Genomic DNA, 26111 nt, shown 5'->3' on the forward strand with positions numbered 1-26111 from the left:
AGCTCAGGGCAGTCTGAGGGAGATGCAGGTGTCCAAGGCGGATGTCAATTGGCAGTGCAGGCTTTCAAAATTATCAGTCTAGCCGGCTGAAAAGGGAGGAGGAGGGGGTATGCAGGCCCAAATACATGGGGGTATGGAGCTTTCCCTCCTGCTCAGTGCTGATTAACCAAGTTCTCTGGATATTCCAGTACCAGATAATAAAGCTTTTGCTGTGTTTTTTTTAAAAGTAACATCACATAGGTACATCACACACACACTTTATTTCTCACTCCTGAATCTGGCTGAGGGCTGGCAGTTTCCAAGCTACGGGTGCAATTAAAGGAAGCTCAAGGCCAGAAACAGTGTCATGCTGTTTCCTTGCAATTGCCAGTTTCAGTCCCGAATTGCTGCCTGTTTTTTTTTAATTTAATGGCAGCATCATATAGAATTGGTAAGCAGGCCTCTTAGGGAGAAGCAACACTGACATTGTTCACCTCTTCTTCCCGTTCTTTTAAAACTGAATTGTATATATTACATGTATAATTCAAAAACAGCTGCAGAAAAGACCAAAGTCTGTAGTTCTGTGAAAGAGGGTTCGAGGAGCTTCCAGTTTCTAGTGGAGACCAAAGAGCGGAAAATGGCATAAATAAGATTGCCTCTGTGTTTTTTTTTTCAGTCGGAACCTCTGGGGCATTGGCTAGAAGTCTGACATATGTTCATTCTCAGTGAGCTTGAGAAAGATCCTTAAATTGTTAGGACAATCCAGAAATGCCCCAATCTTGAATTTAAAAAAATCTGTAACAATTAATGCAGTATAGTGATGGACTAAAATCTAGGAGATCTGGATTCAAAATCCACTCTACCCTGAAGCTTGCTTGTTGGTCTTCAGCATCATCAAAACATAAGAAGAACCCTGCTGGATCAGATGAGTGATCCATCTACTCTGTCTCACACTGTGGCCAGTCAGTTTATGGCCCTAGGTGTCAAGGTTGGGGGCAGCCATTGAGGAGGATGAACCACACACGGCCTGTGTTGGGAAAAATTAGGCCACAGCTTGTATTGGTAACAACTACAGAAGCCCTGATGCAGAATGAGGACAGATCCTCAAATCGGGGGACCCACCTGCCACTTGATATGATGTATCCCCCCCATCCCGCCTGCTAGAGGGAAAACTGTGGAGTGGCAAACCCAAAATCCACCCAACTATGAGCCTCTACAAGCCTCTTCCACTTGGTGGTGAGAGCTGGCTGATAGCCCCCAAGCTGCACATGCCACTGACCCCCCCGGACCTCTTGTGGGGGTCCCCAAATGTGGGAGGCAGGCACAAAGGCCTGACCTTCCCCTAATGGGACCAGTCCCTATGTCCAAACCATCAACTAAGCTGTGACAATGGGTTATATTGAAATATTAGAAATATTGCTTTTTATTATATGGAATGATTTTAATTGGAAGCTTCCCTAAATTGTTTCAATTTTTTTGTTAGCCACCCTGAGCCCGGCCTTGTGCCAGCAAAGGGTGGGATACCAAATCTAACTAAATTGATAAAAATCAATTAAAGACAAAGGAGAATAAAATGGAAAACTACAGAAGTGTAGAAAAATAGCACGGTAGTGATATATTGAAAAGCCAAGGGGCGGGTAGGCAGGAGAACTGTTGCCAAGTCACCACCCCATGCAGCAAATATGTCCTCCAGGTGAGAAGCCTGGCTTCTCTGGAGGGCTAACAACAGGGCCTAGTGGCCAAGGCCTTCCCCTGATGTTGCTGCCTGCTGCTATTCAGAGTTTTACTGCCCTGAATATCGAGGTCCTCTTTAGTTACTATGTATAGGAGCCACTGATTGACATGTCTTCAGAGGTGGGATCCAGCAGGTTCTCACAGGTTCCCGAGAGTAGATTACTAATTATTTGTGTGTGCCGAGAGGGGGTTACTAATTGGTGATTTTGCCACGTGATTTTTGCCTTAGTTACGCCCCTCCTCTCATCAGTAGGGCGCAGAACTTGAGGCAGTCTAGCAGGAGGTGCACCGGCGTGCGTGGCAGCCTGCCCCTGTGTGCTTTCGTTTCCCGCCCAAGGACCGGCGCAGCCGCTGCGTCCTTGCCACAGCCCTGCCCAGGAATGCCCCGCCCCCGGAATGCCTGGCCACACCCCCGACGTGCCCCGCCCAGCCCCATTGGCGCTACGCCACAGTTTGAATCTCACCACCATGGGAACTTGTTACTAAAATTTTTGGATCCCCCCACTGCATGTCTTCCATGAATCTGTCTTCTAAAGTCTTCTGTGCCTGTTGCTATCCTTACATTCTCTGGCATCCAGTCCAACATTTTAATTGCTTGTTTACAGAAGTATTTCCATTTCTCTGTCCTGAAGCTATATGAGCCACCTGACACGTATTTTGGAGGGAGAAAAGAAAAAGATCTCTATTCGCTTTTTGTATGCCTTGTATAATTTTATAAACCTGACCCCGAGTCGTATTTTTTTTCTGCACTGAAAAGTCACAGACTCTTCAGCATTCCTCATAGGAAAGGAGCGCCGACCCCTTAATCATCTTGATTGCCCTCTGCAACCAAGAATGGGGGAGGACCAAGTATATCAAAAGACAAGGTAGCTTGGTTCAGTCTAACCTCTAGACAACTGTTTGAAGGATCAGGGATGGTCCATGGACTCATGACACTCTTTTCCCCATTTCCTTATTTTTTTATCTTGTTAACTTCTGTTTGCCAGATATCAAAAATGGTTTGTCTTTCTTGGATTTTTAGAGGCTTGCTTAGCACCTGCTTTCAGGTTAACAGTCAAAGGACAAGAGCCCTTGAGCTCTTGGTCTTTGGCTCCTGAGTTTGAGTAAGCATTGTGAGCTAAGTAGCCACACAGTTCCTAGGGAAAAGGGCCAGCTCACAGTTGACTCAGCAGGAGTGGCATTTTCTGACCCCTGGAGCAACACCTCCAGTCTTTTCCCTTTTCTTTGCCCTCTGACCAAACCTCTGCTTAACCTTCATAGGTAAAACTACTTGACTGCTATGGTCTTATTTGGAGGCCCTGCTTCATGTGCCTCTGCTTTCTGAATCTAGACATGTGGCAACTCAAGAGTGGCCTTTCTCAATGATGGCACCAATATTATGGAACTCCTCATCTAGGGATCTTCAACTGTATCTTTCTGTCACTATGTTCTGCCAGTGGGTGAACACTGTTCTGTTCCCGTGGGTGTTTCTTCAGTGATTTCCACAACCCTTCCTGCTGTGTATTTTTGTTCTATATATGTATTTTTGCTTTGATTATAACTGATTTTATTATTTATTTTTATTCGTTCTAATCGTTAGCCACCTTGGTGGTCCTGAGCAGTGGCCTAGTGGTTAAGAGCAGGTGCATTCTAATTTGGAGGAACCGGGTTTGATTCCCTGCTCTGCCGCCTGAGCTGTGGAGTCTTATCTGGGGAATTCAGATTAGCCTGTGCACTCCCACACACGCCAGCTGGGTGACCTTGGGCTAGTCACAGCTTTTTGGAGCTCTCTCAGCCCCACCTACCTCACAGGGGCTTGTTGTGAGGGGGGAAGGGAAAGGAGATTGTAAGCCCCGTTGAATCTCCTATAGGAGAGAAAGGGGGGATATAAATCCAAACTCCTCCTCCTCCTCCTCCTCCTCCTCCTCCTTCTTGATTGGACTGAAAGGCAAGAGATAAATATAGTAAATAAATATTGTAAATAATATATAGCCTGCACCATATTTTTGTGCAGACAAATTTGACGATTTCGGATAAATATGTACAAGACTTCTCAGGGTACTCTTTTTATTTATTTTTTTACACAAGGTTCCGAGTGATTCAAAGCCTTAACGTTAGACCTGAAATTCAGTTATTTGCAACCATTCTACTTTAATCTTCTCCCAAGGCCTGTTTCTAATTACAGTTTCTTTTACCTCCCTTGGTTTGCCCTTGCTCCCTAGTCCCATTGGGATTCTTTCTACCTATTTCTTTGAGTCTTTTGAAATTTTCATCTGCGGAAGTTTCTTGGGTTTAAATTTAACTTCTGAACAGATTGTTTATGGAAACCTCTTCAAGCTACAATGTGATTTGCAGCTTGGAGAACTTCAGAGAAGGTCAGCCGTTCTTGTTGTTGGACATATGTTCTTCTCCATCCTGTTTATCTTGACACTGAAATTCCAGAATCCTTTTGTAAGCAAAGCTAAAACTATCTTATCATTCTTAATCATGTAGGATTAATTTATTTTTATTACACAATCCAAATGAGAGCTTATTATAAAAAGATAATTATTATACTTTTTTGCTGTCAATTAAAATCTGACTAACGGTGACCCCTGGTGGGGTTTTTCAGACAAGAGACATTCAGAGGTGGTTTACCACTGCCTGCCTTTTGGTATTCCTTGGAAATCTCCCACCTATTGTGACTTCCATATTGAGGATTTGTTACCATTCAATCTGATGGGGAGTACTAGGGGGGAATTCTAAGCTGCGACACACTTCTAAATTCATTCTGAGTGGATTTTGAAAAGTGTAACGCTGTTTGCAATTGTCCTGCGGAGCTCGGAACTTGGGAGCTTTGTTGTGAAGAAGGTAAAACTATTTTTCAAGTCCTGATATGTGGGTCATCCTGCAGGGACAAAGATCCTGCAATGGCAGGGGGAGGGAAGGGCTGTGGCAAAAAGTGTACCATGAGGTATAAAAGTCTTCTCTTCATTCTCCATTTTGATTCTTGTTTGGAAGATATGCTTTTAATTCCCATATTGTACTACTACTACTACTACTACTACTACTACTACTACTACTACTACTACTACTACTACTACTACTACTACTTTTGCTCTCATTCCTCTATAAGCCTGCACAGTGCAAAACTGAGTTTTATACAAGGAAAGCTATTAACAATGTTAACCTGGAAAGGAAAAGGAAACATCACTCCTAATGAATTTAAGGCCCTTTCCACACAAATCACTTAAAATGTTTATAAAATATTTTGTAAAACATTTTCAATCCCCCTCCCCCCTTTTACTTCGATGTCTGTCTGCACTCATCCTCTTGGAATGATTCATGGCTGCCATTAAGTCCCCCCCCCCTTTTTTTTGGTTAATTGGTGAATAGATGCTTTAATTCTGCAATTCTCTACATCAGTGGTTCTCAACCTGTGGGTTGCGACCCCTTTGCGGGGGTCGAATGACCTTTTCACAGGGGTTGCCTAAGACCATTGGAAAACGGTCTTTTTATATTTTATATGTAGCAATTTTATGGTTTTATTTGTTTATTTATTTATTCGATTTGATAAACCGCCCTACCCCCGAAGGGTTTGGGGGTCACCACAACGTGAGGAACTGTATTAAAGGGTCGCGGCATTCGGAAGGTTGAGAACCACTTCTCTACATCCTGTACACTCAATGCTTCAAAGATTAAGCCCCCCCAATACAACCCCCCCCCCCCGAAATAATGAAAATAACAGGCAAGGGGTGAGTTCAGTCATGTGAGAAAATGGTGCCAAAGAGGAAGTTTGGGGACGGCACAGAGGCATGGGAAAATGTTGTAAGTGAAGCTATTATGAAAACGTTCCAACCAAAAAATCATTTTAAAAGGGGATTCACTGGAAATGTTTTGAGGCTGGAAATAAAAGATTTCCAGAACCAGAGAGGGACAAAACAATGCAGAGCTCCATGGAGGAAATGTTTGATTTCCTGCCTCAAAAAGTTTTTAAAGGTTTGGTGGAAAGGGTCTAAGTCAGGGATCGGGAACCTTTTCCCCTCAAAGAGCCATTTGGCTCAGAGGATCCCGGCGGCTCGGCCTGGCCGGCTGCCGGGCGAAGGAAGCGCCCGCCCTGCTCCCTGCAGGGCGGGCAAAGAGGATCCCGGCGGCTCGGCCTGGCCGGCCGCCGGGCGAAGGGAGCGCCCGCCCTGCTCCCTGCAGGGCGGGTGAAGAGGGTCCCCGCGGCTCGGCTCATGGAGCTGCAGAACAGCGGCGGAAGAGCCGCATGCGGCTCGCGAGCCGCGGGTTCCCGACCCCTGTCTAAGTCTTGCCTAGGACACGCAGCAGAAGATTGCATGAACCTTTTGGGGTTTTTTTTACACTCTCTGTGTTCTGTAATAAATTATTCAATCGGACCTATTGCTCAGACAATGGAGTTGGAATGGAAATCTTCCCCGCTCCCCCCCTCCACCCCCATGTTCTTGGCTCCTATTGTGCATTTCATACTTTAGCGGAAGTAAATACCAAAGCCTGAATATAGAAGCAAACCAAGTGGGTACTGGAGGATGTTGCTCTTGGAAACTTCCCATGTGCGAGACCAATTGAACAATAAATAGGCCTTCAGGGTCATGCTTTTTAGGCTTGGCTTTATTTGGCAACACGAAGATGTCATTGTTACCATTTTTAAAGCTCAGTAAATTATCCATAGACTGGAACGGAAGAGGCTGGTTTTTCGCCATAGGTGTAGCCATTAAGCAAAGTTGCAATGTGTAGACTTACTGCTCAGTGATATTCCAAATGTAAATAGTAAGCTTTTGACATCTACTTCTTTATACAACAGGTTTGCAAGCCTTTGGCCCACAAGTTGTCCCCTAATTAGCAACAACAAGGGGTTTATTCGGCTAACAAGGTTTCCTGGGTATGACCTAATCCTTGATTATTTGGAAAGAAGATTTCTTCTTGTAATGTCTCCCCTGCAGGGTTTTCAATTAATTATGGACACCGGATTACATGGGTGGTGGAGAGTTTTACCTAGTTGTCAGTTTATTGCAATCTGAAGACATGAATGAAAAGACCTTAATTGTGGTAGTCTTTGTTTTGCAAATTTACAGAAAACCCACTGGTTTTAATAGTAACAGGTTAATTCTCCGTTGTGGATCTCTTCCTCAATTAATGAAGAACTTTATCTCATTCTCACTTTGGGAGAACTGTAGGATTTTCCAAATCTGCCACTTTGTTTGTCTGTCTCTTCTGCTATTGTTACATCACACGGCATGGTCTGGCAAAACCCCCCAAAACAACAGAATGAGAACTGACAGTCCAGTAGGGCATCTGATAGTTTCAGCTTCATGTATGAAGATACCAAAAGCAGAAGATAAGATGCTTGAGGCTGCATTGAACCCTGGTTTGTAGGATTGTTCTTTAGCCTTCAGTGAAAACATTCAGATGTTCTATGCTGCTGTCCGTTGTTTGACTGAAACTTTCTTTCCGACTCCTGAAGGCTGTATGATCAAGACAGCACCACCCACAATATGCATGCTGATTTCTCTCACCTGCCCTTGTCATGGTCTTTGGTCAAAATGTTTTAAAGCCCTGCACCATTATTTCTGAGCAGAGGTCCTAGTTGGACTGGGGGGAAAATACCCATATGGGAAGTAATTCACATAACTCTGTAATATTGACTGTGTGAAGTCTCATCCCTCGTCAATGGAGGGATAGTGCTTTGTTAAACAGGAATTACACTGCTACTAGTAGTTCAGTTCCTGGGGTTTCTTTTTTAAAGAAGGCAGTTACATGTACAATCCTGCATAAAGAGTTGTGCGCTGTGAGAACTTGTGGCATCTGGAGAATGACTAAATACTGAATATGCAGTCTCTGTGTGAGTAAGCCCTGTTGAAAATAGTGAGATTTATTCCTGAAAAGCCCTCCACAGAATCAAGTTGCATAAACCACAACTAAACTGAAGTTTATGAAGTATCTTTAAAAATCCGAAAAGCCCTCCTATGTAGATGCTTCATCAATTAATTTCTCATGCCATCTTTCTTCTATTGTGGAACTCCAGGTGGCTAACATAGGCTGGTTCTGCACAGGCAACATGGGTTCAAGGAACCTGTTTCAGTTGTCTCTTCCACTGTTTGGAATATGTTGCCACAGGAGGTGGTGATGGCCACTCACCTGGATAGCTTTAAAAGGGGCTTGGACAGATTTATGGAGGAGAAGTCGATTTATGGCTACCAATCTTGATCTTCTCTGATCTGAGATTGCAAATGCCTTAACAGACCAGGTGATCGGGAGCAACAGCCGCAGAAGGCCATTGCTCTCACATCCTGCATGTGAGCTCCCAAAGGCACCTGGTGGGCCACTGCGAGTAGCAGAGAGCTGGACTAGATGGACTCTGGTCTGATCCAGCTGGCTTGTTCTTATTTTCTTATGTTCTTCTTATGTTCTTATGTTTGCATGGTGGCTGCAGGGGCCAGCTGGATCACTGGGATCCCAGTGGCAGGAGGCAGCATGGTTCGCACAGGAAACCCAGTGTTTCTGTGCAAACTGCTCCGCTGAAAATCCCCTCACCTGAGAATCCCTTACCCAAGAATCCACCCTTCAAGAATCCCCCACCTACCTACATAGCATGGTGGCTGCTTATTAGAGAATCCACTCTAATGGCGGCCTTCTGGGAAGCCCATCATAATGGTGAATGGAAGGAACTGAACACTTCCTGCTTGCTGTAGTTCGCACAGGCAAGCAGGAAGCTTTTGAAACCTGGTTTAAAGGAAAAAAGGCGCTAATTTAGTTACTTTCATTTAATCAGGGTTCAGGCAAATAGAATGGTTTGGGGGGCCAATTCTGTGGGAACTTCTTCCCTCGCACGCTTTTTAAAAGGGCCTCAACCCATTCTATTTGGCCCATGCAGAACCAGCCATAGGTTTCTCAGACTCTCTCCTTTCCAGGTTCTAAGTGTTCTATCTTCTGTTTCTATTTCAGTGCCTGCTTGTAGGCAAAGGGCAGCCAGGGACTCTAATCTGTGTTTATTATGGTGCATACAAAACTACTTGGTATCACCTGTTCTTTTAGCATTGGGTACCAACTGTACTGTTGTGAATGCAAATTCTGTACCAAAACTATATTTATGTTCAGTTGTGGTCTGATTGTCAGTTTTGTCTTCCCAGACCCAGAGGAATTAGGGAGCGGAAGCTACGGGCAGCAATATATCACAGACTCTGGCACTGGGGACGATGATGGAATTGATATTGATGATTCAGACTATGACATTTACATTGACGAGGTAAATCCAAAGGTTTCAGCCTCACATTTGGGTTCCTTAAAGTGTTCTTGGTGCAGAATTTAGACAAGGAGACCTGACAACAATTGAGTACAGAAGTATAAAGTCACACTCAGTTGATGCAAGTCTGTCTCTGCAGCTCTTTCATTCAGTCCTCCTACCATATGTCCAGAAGGGACATTCTTATTATTACTGTTGCTTGTGTAGTAAAAAGGTGAGCATTAAAACAAGGATTTCAGTAGTGAGAATATTGGTTCAACTCAGACTCTGAAATTCCCTCCCCAGGTCGATTTGTCTGTTTCTCTTTATTCTTATCTTCTGCTGCTCAGGGAAGACTTTGGCCCCTTCCGCCCATGCAGAATAAAGCACTTTCAATCCACTTTCACAATTGTTTGACAGTGGATTTTGCTATTCTGCACAGTAAAACCCAGCTTCCAAGTGCATTGATTGGAAGGTGTGTTATTCTGCATGTGCAGACGGGGCCTTTGTTTTGTTTGAACTGGAGTTCTCTCACTAATTCTCCTTGGCCCTCCTCTCCGTTTGAGCGGCTCTGTGTTTCTATGTTTTATTTCATTAAAAATTATTTTAAATATACAATTTTATCTGCATTTTAACATTATGGAGACCCTCAGTGAGGATGGAAAGGTGGCATTCAGCTGTTTATAAAAAATTGAAATTAGCCCTTTACTTTCCAATTTGGTAACTGATGGCTGAAATGGTTTCTTTCTTGGGGGCCAGATAAAGCAGATGGTCATTGGGGAGGAAAATGGGGGTGTAAATGAAATAAATAAATAAATACCGTTGCTTCCATCTAGGAGGGTGAGCATTAAAATAAGTTCCCCGATTGCTCTAATCCCGGCTGAAAATGGTTATTGCTTTCTAATTCAACAACAGGAGGCTGCAAAGTTTTCTTTCTTGGGGGACATCTAAAGGAGAGAGCCTTCATTCTTGAAGCGGTGGTTGAGTCCCAGTGTCCTAATTAGTACGTTTCTCATTTAGATGCACATATGCAATGTTTTCCTCTGATTAAACTAAGTTTATCTTCTTTCTTTCATCAGCTCAAACCACTTCCTGCTATCAAAGGAGGTAACAGGAAGTTTTTAGTTGAAACTAAGATCCTGGAAAGGTCTAATCCAAGGCTCCTTTCTAGGCTGCTTTCAAGTCCTTCATATCCTGCTACATCCACTGTAACCACAACACGCCCACCACCTACTACAACCAGCACCACGACCACTGTCACTGCAAAGACCACCAGGAAGATCACTGTTGCTTCATTAGTGAGACAGTTCGATCAGCCCTGTGACGAAACCTTCTGCTCTACAGACAGCTTTTGCGTCAATGACTATGAGAGAAGTGGTTCCCGTTGCCACTGCAACCTCGGCAAAGGAGGGGAGACCTGCACAGAAGGTTGGTTGAGTAGGATAGCATTGTCTATGAGCAAATCAGTACCTGTCGAGTTGTAATGGTTGAGAGTGGTGGGTTCTAATCTGAAGAACCAGGTTTGTTTCCCTGCTCCTCCACAAGAAGCCTGCTGGGTGACCTTGGGCTAGTCAAAGTCCTCTCAGAACTCTCTCAGCCCCACCTACTTCACAAGGTGTCTGTTGTGGGGAGAGAAGGGGAAGGAGTTTGTAAGCTACTTTGAGACTCCTTACTGGTAGACCATAGTGAGGTATAAAAACCAACTCTTCCTCTTCCCAAACTGAACCATGCCCCGAATTGGAAAAGAGTTCAGGGGTTAGGGTTTTATTATTATTATTATTATTATTATTATTATTATTATTATTATTATTATTATTATTATTATTATTATTATTATTATTATTATTATTATTATTATTATTATTAACCTTACCATGTCTTCAGTGATGTCCTTGAAAGGACCACAGAAATCTGTGACTTCTCCCCTCAACATCCCTTGAACATCTTCAATCTTCTTAGCTATCTGCAGTTATGCTGGCGAGGGGGTAGAATGTCTCTGCTGCCCGGGGGCATGCAGTTTTCAGAGTTATCAAAATTGGCATTATGACTAAATTATATTTCCTGGGCTTCCTGGTACTGCTGTGGTAGCATTACAAGTGATAAATGGGATGCCATGTTCACACCCCCAGGAGCTAAGTAAGCGGTTAGGTGAGAATGTAAAGGAAAGCTCTCATGAAGTTTCCTCAGGACAGGTTTGAAAATCTTCATTTCATTTAGATTTGAGTCAGTAGCACCTTAGAGACCCCCAAGATTTTCGAGGTGGGAGCTTTTGAGAGCCAAAGGTTGCGTCATCAGATTGTTGGCCTTTAAGGTGCTACTGGACTCAAATCTACCTGTTCCACTGCAGACCAACATTCTTCCCCCCCCCCCCCCACACACTCTGGCTAAAAGCATTTAATTTGCCACTTTAGGACAAATGGACATGCAAATTCATCTTTCTAAAAGACGGGTAGATTTTCTCCAAAGATATCTTGTTTATGAGCAGATGATAAAGTTCATAGGGGTGTTTAGAGAGACATTTATTACCCATCTGCTGTTTCCCTTGAGTGGGCAGCTGGTCTCTGAGAGGCAATATAACTGTGGTTGCCATGTGTTTGGAACAAAAACACACACATAGGGTGGCTATTCTCCATTGTGACTGGCTTGTGAGATTCACAGGAGTTCTGAATGACAATTTCTGGAAACCAAAGTGCTGGAGCAGATGGATTTAGGACTGACCCAGCAAGGTATCTGTTAGGTTATGGTGAATACATATCAAAATATTTTTTTGAATATAGTACTTCTGACTGCTATCCTTGGTATTAGGTTGGGGCACTTAAACTGAGCATCTTGGTAACGGATGCTCTAGATTTCCATTTTGAAAGCCAGCTAATATCCTTATACATGTGAAGATATTCTTGTGAGTAAGTTCTTCAGCCTTCTTCTTTTCAGTAGAATCCATCAGGCGAGATACAAGCCAGTGTGGTGTGGTTAGCTTATTCCTAAGTACTGAGAAGAAGAAGAAGAGTTTGAATTTATATCCCCCCTTTCTCTTCTGCAGGAGACTCAAAGGGGCTTACAATCTCCTTTCCCTTCCCCCCTCACAACAAACACCTTGTGAGGTAGGTGGGGCTGAGAGAGCTCCGAGAAGCTGTGACTAGCCCAAGGTCACCCAGCTGGCGTGTGTGGGAGTGCGCAGGCTCATCTGAATTCCCCAGATAAGCCTCCACAGCTCAGGCAGCAGAGCTGGGAATCAAACCCGGTTCCTCCAGATTAGATACATGAGCTCTTAACCTCCTACGCCACTGCTGCTCCATATCCCATATCCCCTCTCCTACAAAGCTCACTGGGCAATTTTGGGCTTATAACAGACTTGGATCCACTGGAGTGTTTTCCCCAGAGGAGCATTCCAGGGGCCATTTTGTTTTGCAGCAAGAGAGAGAAGAGAAAGTCACACTCTGCAGGTGGAAATTCTTCCATCTGCAGAAATGTTCTGGTAAATTCATGTAAGGCTAACTTAATGGAATTGTTTTGAGGATAAAGTGAAGTAGGAAGAGGAGAGATGCAGCAGTGAGGTTTTTTTGGAGGAAGGATGGGATAAAAATGTGATAGATGATACACTGTCTAAACCCTTCAGGTAAAGCAGTAATGGGGAGCGGGCAGGTAGATGAAATACTGTGCTCCTCACAACAAAATCAAGAAGCAGAGCCCTAATTACAGACACCACCTGGAATGAGAAGACTATACCAGCTGCTGCTTGGAAAGGAATCTTAAGAGTAAGGGAACTGGCTGTTGAAGGTTAGAAGGTAGCCAGAGCAGATGGTCAATTGTTGCCAATAAGTATGATGAGGTCCATAGAAATTAATTCTCTAGCGATCCATATACCTGCTTATTTTCATTTGGAAGTTACTTGCCAGCACCTGTTCTCGTTGCCTTTCAGATGTGAATATCCAGTATCCTCAGTTTTTTGGCTACTCGTATATTACCTTTGAACCTCTGAAAAATTCGTACCAGACATTCCAGATTTCTGTTGAATTTAGGGTAAGTGTAGAGGAAGTCGTTTTCACGGTTATATTATATTTCTACTGCTGGGAATGCGATAAGGAGGAATTGAGAGTGGAATTGCCCCAAGGATGAGCAGCTCCAAAGGTTTGCATGGTCTCTCAACTTAGTCCCTCTTTAAAAAGTTGCACATAGTTGCACAAGTTGCACATAGAGGCAAGCCGTGGAAAGTTAGCATGTCCCCAAAACTGACCCCCCTGAAGCATGCCACACTTTCCAGCAGCTGACCAAGAGTTTTTTTTCCTGGAAGTCGCTTGCATTTCCCTGATCTGGTGGCAGAGAATGGCAGCACATTTTTAACCCACGTTTCTTTCAAACAGTACATTGTCTCCCCAGTTTGTCCTCATGACAACCCTGCAAGGTAGGCTAGGCTAATAATTTATTTTCATTTAATTTATGCCCCATCCTTTCCCAACCAAGTCAGGATGGGGACAACTTTCAATAGACAATGCATACAGAATACAATCTATAACAGTGATGGCGAACCTTTTTGAGACCGAGTGCCCAAATTGCAACCCAAACCCCACTCAGTTATCGCAAAGTGCCAGCCTGGCAATTTAACCTGAATGCTGAGGTTTAGTTTAGAAAAAAAACGGTTGGCTCCCTCTTCCTCCGCCCCACCTGCTTGAGCAGGGGCCAGCCTGCTCTAGCCTCCAGCAAGTCCCACGCGCATTGCTCTGTGTCTCTCCAGTATCTCTGCCTCCTTTCCCCCCCCTCAGGCAGCAGCCACCCGGAGCACAGGCACCAGGTCCACCAGCCGAGTCCTCCCTGCTCACCGCGGTGTGCGCACATTGTGCTCAGCAGCCCAGGCCAGCCTAGATGTGTGTGTGTGGGGTGGGTGGGTGATTTTCCGCTCCCCACATGACAAACTCTGTGCGCGTGCCCACAGAGAAGGCTCTGAGTGCCACCTCTGGCACCCGTGCCATAGGTTCGCCATCACTGATCTATAATATTAAAAATAATAGAATTAAAACTTCAATCAGTAATTTAACTTAAAAGATTGTGTTCTGTGTGTATGTAGCCACGCATGTATGTACATGTGTATGTATGAATAATACTGAATATTCCTAATAGTTAGTTGGTTTATAAACAGTTATAGGCAATAGTCCCTCTAAGTGGTTCTCGACCTGGGGGCCGGGACTCCTTTGGGGGTCGAACGACCCTTTCACAGGGGTCGCCTAAGACTCTCTGCATCAGTGTTCTCCATCTGTAAAATGGATAAATGTTAGGGTTGGGGTCACCACAACATGAGGAACTGTATTAAAGGGTTGCGGCATTAGGAGGGTTGAGAACCAGTCTAATCATTCCCCAGTGTTGCACAGAATGTTGCAGACGCTGAGTGGAACTGAGCCGCCTTGGAGAGCTCCCCCTGCTGGGCAGCACCAGTATGGCATACAGGGAATGTTGGGTGTAGGTAAATGACCAACAATGATCCAGAACTCACAGGTCCTTCAAGGAGTTGAGACGTGAAAAGAAATCAGGGAAAAGAAGAGGGAGGCGATAAAAGGGAAGGGGAGGAAAGAAATGGGGGAAGGAAAAAGGGAAGGAAGGGGGAGAGAGGCAAGCCAATTCATTAAACTATCACTACCTCAACCATAGGTCTGGCAGAACATCTCTGTCTTACACACCCTGCAGAGCTGAACCAAGTCCCACAGGGTCCTGGTCTCATTAGAACGAGAGTTCCATCAGATTGGGGCCAGAGTTGAGAAGGCCCTGGCCCTGGTTGAGGACATCTGGATCATTTTGGGGCCAGGTACCACTAGCAAGTTGTTCCCTGAATAGTGTAAATCTCTCTGTTGCCGGGGGCTGGTGGTGGTATATTGGAAGAGGTGGTCCTGCAGATATACAAAGGTCCCAGACTGTTTAGTACTTTGAATGCAAGTACCAAAACCCCAAACCTGATTGGATATTCAGTCTGAAGCCAGTACAAGTGGCAAAACAGGTTATGTGTATGTCCTCCATGGGGTCACCATTAAGAGCCACACTGCCACATCCTGGACCAGTTAGAGTTTGCAGGACAGCTTCCCAGCAGGACAACCCTGCTTAGTTAGAGTAGTCCAATCTAGAGGTGACTGTTGCATGTGGCTAGGTCAGCGCGGGGCAGGTAGGGAACAGCTGCCAGGTGCGGTGAAGATGGAAGAATGCCATCCTGGCTGTACTGCCACCTGGGCCTCCAATGAAAGGGAGGCATCCAAGTTCACACCCAGACTCTTGACCGTGGAAGCTCGTACCAGCTGTCATCAAGGGTGGGGAGCTGAACCCATGACTTTGGCCCAGCCAGAGGACCTCTGCCTTTGATGGGTTCAATTTCAGGCTTCAGACCTCTGCTTCAGCCATCCCACTGCAGCTTCCAGTCACCTGGCCAGATCTTCCAGCCAGCCGACTGTCAACAGATGCAGCTGAGTGTCTTCTGCATATTGATGGCAGCCCAATCCAAAACTCCTAACTAACTGGGCAAGGTTGTGCACAGGCATGTTACAGGGAATCACAGGAATGGATTGCCCCTTTTGGGGCCCCACACACCAAAAGGTGTTCAGTTGAGACTCTCCCCCAGCGCCATCCATCCTTCTCCCCTGGAGAAATGAAATCAGCCATTTCAAGACTGTACCATGTAAACCAACACTGGTGAGGTAGTGGATCAACAGATTATGGCCAACCATTTAGAGATCTAAAAGCAACAACCGCACTGACCCTCTGTCCATCCATCTGTAAGGGCAACCAGCCCAGTGTCTGTCCTATGGGCAGGTCAAAAGCCAGACTGAAATAGATCTAGGACTGAGGTGTGATCATGGTTTGGGATCATTTCATTTCATTTCATTTATTGGACTTGTACCCCGCTCTCCCCCATAGGGCTCAGAGCGGCTAACAACCAACAAAACAGAATAACAAAATCAAATATGAGCAATAAATAAATATGAACAACAACAAGTACACCAAAACCATAACCCCAGCTTATCAAACATCACTAAACAGCATGTCAATAATATTAACATTTCTTAACGGAATAACAAACAAACAGCAAAAGCATATTAGCACTTGGCATAAAATATAACTGCATCATACACATCATACACATAACAGCAAGACATAACACTACAATACTATTCCTGCATCTTATCCCTCTTTTAAAGGAAGACCAATATGTTAAATTTAGGAACATTAGTTCTTAAAAGATGGCTTTCTTGTGACTAGTGTGCTTCCACACAACACAATCACTAATAAATCCAAAACCCACTAACTAGCCAATAACTTAAAAACAATATAACACAATACAAACCTAACTCAGGAACTAATACTAAATCCTATATACTAAGCTAAGCTAATTTAAGCTAGCACTAAACAACTTATTACCCCACTACCACATAATAAGACAATATAACAACTGAAGGGAACTGTCTGACCACCCACCCTATACTAGCTAATCAGTCCTATCCCTTTACAACTTGATCTTAAAAATTTAAACAGAGTTCTAGCATACCTAATCACCTAAATAATCTCTGTGATAGACAGGGCATTTAAACTCAAGTCCTGGTTTGATGGTCTAAATACAAGGCCGCTCTGGCTGACTTTACACAAAACTATTTGAAAAGTTGCCACAAAAGGATCTTCCTCTCAGTTTTTGCAGGAAGCCATTTTACGAACATGGTCTCATGAGGGGCGTTTGCTATTTTACACACTCTTTATATGAAGAGTGTGCAAAGGAGTCATCATCTTGTTTTTCTAGGTTTATGTTACCTGTGGGATCAGAACATTATTTCTTTGTGTCCATAAATCAGCACTATATCTTCAGTGTACGTTATGCATATAAATTGCAGTCATTCTGTATAAATATCATCTAAACTGGCCATAAAAACCATGAAGCATGGATGTATCACGCAATGTAATCGACCAATGTAATTGACCAAGTGGAGAAATAAGAGAAACAAATATAAAAAGAAGCAAAATTGGGGTGGAGGGAATCTCTCGTTTTTCTAGAAGAGCCAACTCAAGTTTGCAAAGCAACATAAGGTTTGGTCCCCATTTAGACATGTTCTGGGGTATTCTGGGGCATGATGAGTGCTGTTAACCCTTTGTTTGCTTTTGCATTGCCAGTCTGAAGCGGAGGATGGCCTGCTCCTCTACTGCGGAGAGAATGAGCACGGGCGTGGGGACTTCATGTCAGTGGCAATCATCAGACGGAACGTTCAGTTCAGGTGAAGACTGCTGGGAAACCACTCCAGGGCTCTTCTGGCCTTTCCAACCTGTGTATGTGTGAAGTGCCGCCAAGTCACAGTTGATTTATGGCATATCCCATAGAGTTTTCAAGGCAAGAGAGGTTCAGAGGTGGTTTGCCATTGTCTGCTTCTCTGTGGGCGGAGAGCCTTCTCAGAGAACTGTGACTGGCCCAAATCACCCAGCAGGCTTCATGTGAAGGAGTGGAGAATCAAACCCAGTTCTCCAGATTACAATCTGCTGATCTTAACCACTAAACCACACTGGCTCGCTTACCTATCTGCTGGTAAAAACATGTTGCCACAATCATATATCTCAGCAGTTCTCAACCTGTGGGTTGGGACCCCTTTGGGGGTCGAACGACCCTTTCACAGGGGTCACCAAAGACGATCGGAAAACACATATTTTCGATGGGTCTTAGGAACCGAGACACAAATAATTTTATGGTTGGGGGTCACCACAACATGAGAAACTGTATTAAAGGGACGCGGCATTAGGAAGGTTGAGAACCACTGATATATCTCATCACAAAAGATGGAAGCTTCTAATATTACTAACGTAGCCTGAAAAACTGCAGTTTTCTATGATCGTTAACTACCGTGTTTCCTCGAAAATAGGACAGTGTCTTATGTTAATTTTTGCTCCCAAAGATGTGCTATGTCTTATTTTCAGGGGATGTCTTATTTTTCTGTGTTCTGTTCGTCAGGCATGCTTCCAAAAAAAAACTTTGCTACATCTTACTTTTAGGGGATGCCTTATATTTCGCACTTCAGCAAAACCTCTACTACGTCTTATTTTCAGGGGATGTCTTATATTCAGGGAAACAGGGTACATATGGTGCCAGTGTGGTGTAGTGGTTAAGAGCAGGTGTACTCTAATCTGGAGAACTGTGTTTGATTCCCCGCTCTGCCTCCTGAACTGTGGAGGCTTATCTGGGGAACTAGATTAGCCTGTGCACTCCAACATACACCAGCTGAATGACCTTGGGCTAGTCACAGTTCTTTGGAGCTCTCTCAGCCCCACCCACCTCACAAGTTGTTTGTTGTGAGGGGGGGGGAGGGAAAGGAGATTGTAAGCTCCTTTGAGTCTCCTTATAGGAGAGAAAGGGGGGATATAAATTCAACTCTTCTTCTTCATTTACTGTTCAAACTTTTTTGCCCAACATTCTTGTGGTTGTCACAGGTGGACTATTTCCTGTTGGTACTCATAAACATTAGTGAACTGTTTATGGGAATGTATTGTTGAAGGCTTTCACGGGCGGATTCAACTGGTTCTGGTGGGTTTTCCGGGCTGTGTGGGAATTTACTGAGTTGCTTATATCTCAGGGAAGGGGCATAGCTCAGTGGTAGAACATCTGTTTGGCATGCTGAAGGCCCCAGGTTGAGTTCTCAGCATCTCCTGTTATACTGGATCAGGTAGTGGGTGACGTGAAAGACCTTGAAATGCTGGAGAGCAACAGTAGTGACATTGGCCTGATTCATTGTAATGCTGGTGTTGCATATTCTGGCTTGAGATGTTCCTAGAGATTTAGAGATGGCTTGAGATGTTCCTAGAGATTACCATCTAGCAAAAGGTACAGGATCATGAAGACCAGGACAACTAGACTCAGAGACAGCTTTTATCCTAGAGCTGTGGCTATGATTAACTCCATTGCGATGTGTTGACGTGGTGGTGGCTGTGTAGGGATGGCTGTAAGTTGGGGGTGTGCGGATTGCAGTCCCCCAATGCCTAGTGCGGATTGCAGAGATGTTCATCGGGGGATGTTTTGTATTTTTGTATTTTCGCTGTTTTGTATTTTCGTTGTGTGGACACAAGGCACAATGTGTGTGCACAATGACATTAAAGTTATTCTATTTAGTGACGGTGTCTGGAGAGGACAAATTAAGTTGCCTTATAGTGAATCTGATGGTCCGTCCATCAGTGATTGTATTGTCTACTCTGGCAGCAGCTCTCCAGGGTCTCAAGCATAGGTCTTTCACATAATCTATTGCATGGTCCTTTTTAACTGAAGATATTGGGGATTGAACCTTGGACCTTCTGCATTCCAAGAAGAGGTTCTTCCACTGAGCTGGGGTGGAGTTTAGGGAGGGAGCTCAGCAGGGTTGTGTTGTCTGGAGATCAGTAGTAGTACTGGGAGGACTTCAGTTCCATCTTCAGCTTTGTGAGTTCATGTGACCAGAAAAGAGGACAGCTTGGGAAAGGAGAGGACATTATGTCAAGAGGTGAAGTCCTTTTAGTGGCCAGAATTATGTCCCCTATGATCACTGCTGGAGTTAGATGACATGTTTGATAAATAGGCTTGAATTAGTTTAACAGTCATGGCCAGTGGTGGGATTCAAACAATTTAACAACTGGTTGTTTAGAAGAACCATGTTAACAACCAGTTCTGTCAAAGTGGTGCGAACCTGCTGAATTGCACCACTGGTCATGGCCCTTGGGCCAACCTCTAACCTACTTTACAGAAGCAGAAGAGTGGGTTGTGGTGGGTTTTCCGGGCTGGGTGTCCATGGTCTGGTAGATCTTGTTCCCAACGTTTCACCTGCATCTGTGGCTGGCATCTTCAGAGGTGTATCACAGAAGGAAGTCAGTTACACACTGATACCAGTTGTATCCGGCTGTGAAAGCCTTTGACAATACAAAGAAGAGTTGGTGTTTACACCCTGCTTTCTTCTGCTTTTAAGGAGTTTCAAAGCGACTGACAATCACCTTTCCTTCCCCTCCCCACAAAAGACACCTTGTGAGCTAGGAGGGGATGAGAGAGGTCTGAGAGAACTCAGGTTCATGTCCTTGGGCTTCATGTGGAGGAGATGAGAAACAAATCCAGTTCACCAGATTAGAGTCTGCTGTTCTGAACCACAACACCAGGCTCTCTTTTGAAAAAGTGAAAGCATCAGGAGCTGGCTTTTGTGCCCAGTATTAGTAGATCCCCTTGAAGTGCTTTGGATTATGGACATATGTAATTGTTAAATGGTTCCTCATGTGAAAGTCCATCTTCGCAACAGAAATAGCTTGTTAAAGCAGACGAGGCGGCTTTCTTTGAATGGAAATAGCTGTGGAGGGACCCAGCTTAGATCAGGGATAGGATGCAGTCAAAGAGCAGTCAAGCCTTCACCTCCTGGTATCACTAAATAAACTTCTCCTGCTCCTCCAGCTTATTATTAACTTTAGAAGGGATAGAAAGACAGGCAGAAAGGGGTTGCCAGTCTTTCCCCCCCTTCCAGGGCTAACAGCATCATGATGGAAGGTTGGTTTTGGAAGATGAAACTACATCTGGGGGAGATTAAATTCTTTCCTCCTGCACCGTTGTGCTGATACTTGCCCTTTGTGGCTGTAATTCATCTTTCTAAACCACTCTGAAGTTCTCACAGAAGTATAATTTCCAGGAATATTTTTGAGCAACCATGACAGTTTATACCATAGTGTATATCTGTTTTGAGGTAGAAGCAGCATGGTGGGAAATTTTGACAGCAATTCTGGGGAAAAAAATGGTACCACTCTGAAGGGAAATTTGTCTTGGCTCTGATTGGCTGGTGGGGAAGCTTAATGTCTTCGGCATAGAGTGCAGGGGATGAAGGTGTCAAGTGAGATTCCTTTGGTGAAATTAATTCTAATCTGTTTGCATCATAAAGTTCATTGAACTGGGATGTGATGACAGGAAGGTTTAGAAAGTGGACTCGGGAGGTTGTTTGCTTCCTGGGCTTTTAAACAGTCACTCGCTTGCTACCTGTTGGCATTTAAGAATTGAACTGATCGAGCAGAAAAGCGTTTGGTTAAGTGATAGGAACTAAAATGACTAAACTGAGGCCAGCTTACCTCGGTCGCATTATGAGAAGATCAGAGTGACTGATCAGGCAGCAGGAAAAGAGAAAGACCCAAATATAAGATAGATCAGTGATGGCGAACCTTTTCGAGACCGAGTGCCCAAATTGCAACCCAAAAACCACTTATTTATCGCAAAGGGCCAACACGGCCATTTAACCTGAATACTGAGGTTTTAGAAAAAACGGTTGGCTCCGAGGCGTGCGTTACATGGGAGTAAGCTTGGTGGTAGTCGGTGGCTTTGCTTTGAAGCAACTGTGCAACTCTTCCAACGGGTGAATCACAACCCTAGGAGGGTTTACTCAGAAGTAAGCCCCACTGCCAGCAACCGAGCTTACTCCCAGGTAAAGGATTGCACTTTAGTTCTTCGCATGAAAATCAGTGGGGTTTAACAGCGCTTAACAGGGTTACCTATTATTATTATTATTTATTTAATTTGTATACCGCCCGATCCCCGAAGGGCTCCGGGCGGTGAACAACATTCACTAAAATATCAACAGGAGCGGTCGTACAAATATAAACACATAGGCTCCATCCCTACACTGCTTCCCCAAAACTTGGTCTTAGGTTTAATGCTAATCATCAAGCCCAGCAGCCCAGGCCAGCCTAGATGTTTGTGTGTGTGTGTGTGGGGGGGGACTTTGTTTGCGTGTGCCCACAGAGAGGGCTCTGAGTGCCACCTCTGGCACCCGTGCCATAGGTTCGCCAACACTGAGATAGATTGACTCAATCAAGGAAGCCATAATTTGTCAAGACCTAAGCACGGCTGCTAATGATAGGTCATTTTCAATGACATTAGTTCATAGGGTCTCCAGAAATCAGAAGTGACATGACAACACTTAACACACACACACACATACACATAACTTTTTCTGTCAAATTTGCAGTGTGGTACAGATGATTGTGTGTGCCGGTGAGCTAGTAAAAATGCTTGTGGGCTAGTAACTTTAATAGGTTTATTTGCAAGGCTGATTTCATAAGAGCAAGGAGTAGCTAACCGGATTCTTTTCAAGGACAGGCATTTCTGTTCCTTTATACACAATTGTGCATTCTGCCAGCGTAAGAATGTGGGCCGCCAACTCCTTCAAGCCTGCTTTTCTGACTTCTTGTAATCAAATCCAAGAACTGGAGGCCGAGCAAGGAAAAAAAACCCCCAGCAAGTTTCTCATTCTTGCATCTGCTGCTGAGACCTCCTTGTCAATCAACTCTTCAAGCTGAGTTTCATGTATAGAATTCTAGAAGTGTTATGAATACAGCACTTGGTGTCCCCAGAGAGCCAGGAGAGTTCCCAGGAGAAATTATTGTGATAGCGCTAAGTCAGATTCTAATAACCTTGCATTTCCAAACCATTTTGTGAAAGTTGGTAGTTTCCTTCTTGTATGTGGGGTATTATTTTTCTGACTGTAGCCAGAGGATGTTGACGCTTCGGTGGGGAAAGGAAAGGAGGAGCACACTAAAGAAAAGATAAATGTGGTACAGGCATCTGATTATTTTGGTGGATGTACGGATGTCTTTGAAGGAGCCTTTTTTCTTCCCTAAATTGTACTGGGGACCAGATTCCTAGGGGGTGTTGTCAGGAATGGAGAGGCCTTTTAATCCTTTCCCATGGAAACTTCCTGTAAATCTGTACCCCTGTGCCCCTTTTTCCCCACTGGGAAAATGTGCAGTTACCTATTCCCCCAAACAGGGTTCAAAGCCAGTGGTGCAGGTTCAAAACTTATTCTCTCCTTCGATGGTATTCTGCTGTATCAGAAAGCATTCCTTTTAAAAAAGAATTTGGGTTCCTGGTGAGCTAGAAGCCCCATTTGCCCACATGGCTTTTGCGAGTCCCTGCTGCCTTGCTCTCAGCCAACCAATCACCTGGCTGGTGGAGCTCAGAAGATAAGGTTCCACTGTGGTCCTCCTGCCCAGCCTAAAAAGCACCTCCTTCCTCGGAGCGCCAGCTTCATTGGCCTTTGGCTGCATTCTGTCCCTCAGTTGTTGCTGTTGTTTTTTTGTTTTGTATGTTATAAAGTTTATTGATTATGTTGGTGCCCCAGGTTTGTCTTATTTTACCGTTGCAACCTGGGGGTTGGCATTGGTCTGGATCCATTTGGGGAGGGAATTAAGCCTCCAAACCCAGTGGTCAAGTTGGGAGTACCCTTAAGGCAGTGGTTCTCAACCTTCCTAATGCCGCGGCCCTTTAATACAGTTCCTCATGTTGTGGTGACCCCCAACCCTAACATTTGCCCATTTTACAGATGGAGAACACTGATGCAGAGAGTCTTAGGCGACCCCTGTAGAAGGGTCGTTCGACCCCCAAAGGGGTCCCAACCCCCAGGTTAAGAGCTACTGCCTTAAGGCAAGCTTGGGTTGGAGGCTTCTGTAGACATGCCATCTCAGGGGCAGTTGGGCTTTCTTCACCCCCAGGTGGCAGGGGGGACACAGAGTGGCATGTGCCTATATGCATCCCATCTGTTTTGCTTTCCCAGGGCAAAAAATTCCCCTCCACTGGTGGACTGAGGGAGGTGGTTTCTACTGGCCAGCAGGCAGGAAGGTGCCTGATGGTGGATTCAACACCCCATGCCCAGTCAAACCTCTACAACTGTGTGTGGCTTTTTTATACCCCACCAAATTGTGTAATTGTCCCTACCCTTGCTCTTGCCCACCTGTTCACTGCTGGAGCTGCAATACAGAGCTAAGCATTGCCTTCATTCAGACATTTTATTTCTTATTTATTTATATTATTTCTTACATAATGCAAAAACCTCGTTCTATTAAACTATGGTTGGTCTTGTTGGCCAACTATGGGCCACTCCACTAACTATGGTTATGTTGGGTCCATCAAATCAGGATTTGAAACAGAGGCTGGCGTATTAACCACAGTTAGTCATAACTATGATTTCCTTATACAAACGTGGTTTAATCCTAGCTTGTTCTCCAGCAGTGCCCTTGCACTCTGTCTAGCTGCAGAACTACCTGGCCGGAGCAAAGGGTGTTGAAAGAAGCATACGTCAAAGTAAAGGAGGATTTGAGTGATCACTTAAAAGCCGAAACATCAGTTGCATTCAGACGTTGTTGGAAGTTAGTTCATCAGTGTGCTGGTATTGCAGTCAGTCTTAACTGATTTTCCAGTGGAGACCAACATAATTCTCTTGCGAAGGACTGCTATAGTGTGGCAACATAGAAATAATCAGTCATGTGGATGTAGCCTGACTTTTACAAAAGTGCCATAGTTAAAATGCCATCTATGATAGGAACCTACTTGGCAAGTCTGACCATCTTTGGAGACCCTGCTTCAAGAACCCCCACAATCTGAGGCCACTCAGCTGACAACCTAACCGTCTCACTTGCAACACCAAAACCTTGAAACTCCCTCACCAGGGATATTTCTCTGACTCTCTATGTTATCTTCCACCAGTGGCTGAAGACTTGATTTGTTTGCCATTCCCTCGTTAACTCTTATTATCCCTCCTTCCTGTTTGTGTGTTGTGTTATGTGTTTATCTGTTTTGTTTAATTCTGAAATATTTATATTATCTGTTTGCCACCTGAGGGACACTATGTTTGGTGGAAAACTGGCATAGATGTTTCACATTAAAACATTTAAAATGTAGTTTGTTGCATTATGTCTGATCCAAGCCATCATGTGTAATTCCATCCTCAAGTTTCACCCTTCAATGTCAAAAGATGCAAAGCTTTGGGGAGAAGGGAGGGAAGAAAGAGCAAATGGAGCCGCTTCAATCCATACGAGAGCATCACGTTGTCCTGTGTTGGTCTCAGGTTCAACTGTGGTACAGGAATTGCAATAATCACAAGCGAGAACAAGATTAAGGTGGGGAACTGGCACAGAGTGACGGTGTTCAGAGATGGATCGAATGGCTGGCTGAAGCTGGATACAAACCCTCCAGTTTCTGGTAAATCCCAGGTGAGTCACTCTCTCTATTAAAGGGGACAAAGCTATGAGCCTGTTTTGTGCTGGCAGTGAAATGGTGCTAGATGTTCAAATGGGCCCCTCAACAGTATCCTCAGCTTGCTACTACAATCTGTAGACTCCCGTTCAGAGGCCATGGAGTGGACAGAATGTGCATGAAATAGCAATACAGTAAAATTTCTAGGAACTACAAGATGACGGACTTCTAATTTTTCACAGTATGAATGTAAGTCACTCTGTGGCCCCAAAGTTTAATTTACCTTAATTGAAACTTTGTTGGGTTTCTGGTAACCAACTTTAAAACTCAGTCTAGTAAGTTGGCCACTTCTGCACTGGAGTGTTGGTCTGTTTCTGGTGAGATGCAGCCATTTCTTTAATCTAGACTGGGTTCTGGTTTTAAGCCATTTTATCATAGGATGCTGGCAGAGCACCTGCTTTGCATTCAAAGGGTCCCAAACGTCACCCCTGGCATCTGTAGTTGAAAAGATTGTGAAGCTGGTGATGTGAAAGACCTAAGAACTTGGAGAGCTGCGCCAGTCAGACAGAGTAGACCAGTGGTGGCAAACCTTTGGCACTCCAGATGTTATGGACTACAATTCCCATCAGCCCCTACAATTGGCCATGCTGGCAGGGGCTGATGGGAATTGTAGTCCATAACATCTGGAGTGCCAAAGGTTCGCCACCACGGGAGTAGACTGTACTGACCTTGATAGACATATAGTCTGACTCAGTACAGCTTCACGTGCTCGTGAGAGTTTCGCATTGCATCTTGCTGAAGTTAAGCTGGCATGAGTTGGGTCAATGGTTGGGAACCACATGACCACTTTGGAGCTTAATGGAGGAGAGGCGTGAAATAACTAATAAATTATCTTATTTTGATTGGTTCTTTCCTCCTTCTTCCAGGGTCTATATAGCAAGATTACTTTCCGGACTCCTTTCTATCTTGGAGGTGCTCCAACTGCCTACTGGCTGGTGAGGTCTACAGGAATCAACAGGGGCTACCAAGGCTGTGTTCAGTCACTCAATATCAATGGGAAGGCCATCGACATGCGGCCCTGGCCGTTGGGCAAAGCTCTTAGTGGGGCAGATGTAGGTAAGTACAACACGTTACGATTCTCATGTGGATCAAAGAAAGGAAGGGAAATGAGTCACCTTCTGCCAATAGAAGAAGCCGGTGTTTTAAGACTTTCTTTGGTCTACCTGTTTCATTTTG

At 44.6% G+C, this 26111-nt stretch overlaps 1 protein-coding gene across 1 annotated transcript in view; it reads left to right on the forward strand.

Moving 5' to 3' along the window:
* Nucleotides 1–26111, forward strand: part of EGFLAM (EGF like, fibronectin type III and laminin G domains) — a 149365-nt gene that overhangs the window by 82810 nt on the left and 40444 nt on the right. The window contains exons 8-13 of the mRNA XM_048504664.1: nucleotides 8823–8938; nucleotides 9994–10342; nucleotides 12834–12934; nucleotides 17048–17148; nucleotides 24748–24892; nucleotides 25802–25991. Coding sequence (XP_048360621.1) covers nucleotides 8823–8938; nucleotides 9994–10342; nucleotides 12834–12934; nucleotides 17048–17148; nucleotides 24748–24892; nucleotides 25802–25991 — 1002 coding nt within the window. The remainder of the gene's footprint in view (nucleotides 1–8822; nucleotides 8939–9993; nucleotides 10343–12833; nucleotides 12935–17047; nucleotides 17149–24747; nucleotides 24893–25801; nucleotides 25992–26111) is intronic.

This window comes from Sphaerodactylus townsendi, linkage group LG07 (genome assembly GCF_021028975.2).
Source record: "Sphaerodactylus townsendi isolate TG3544 linkage group LG07, MPM_Stown_v2.3, whole genome shotgun sequence".
NCBI classification, from domain to species: Eukaryota; Metazoa; Chordata; class Lepidosauria; order Squamata; family Sphaerodactylidae; genus Sphaerodactylus; species Sphaerodactylus townsendi.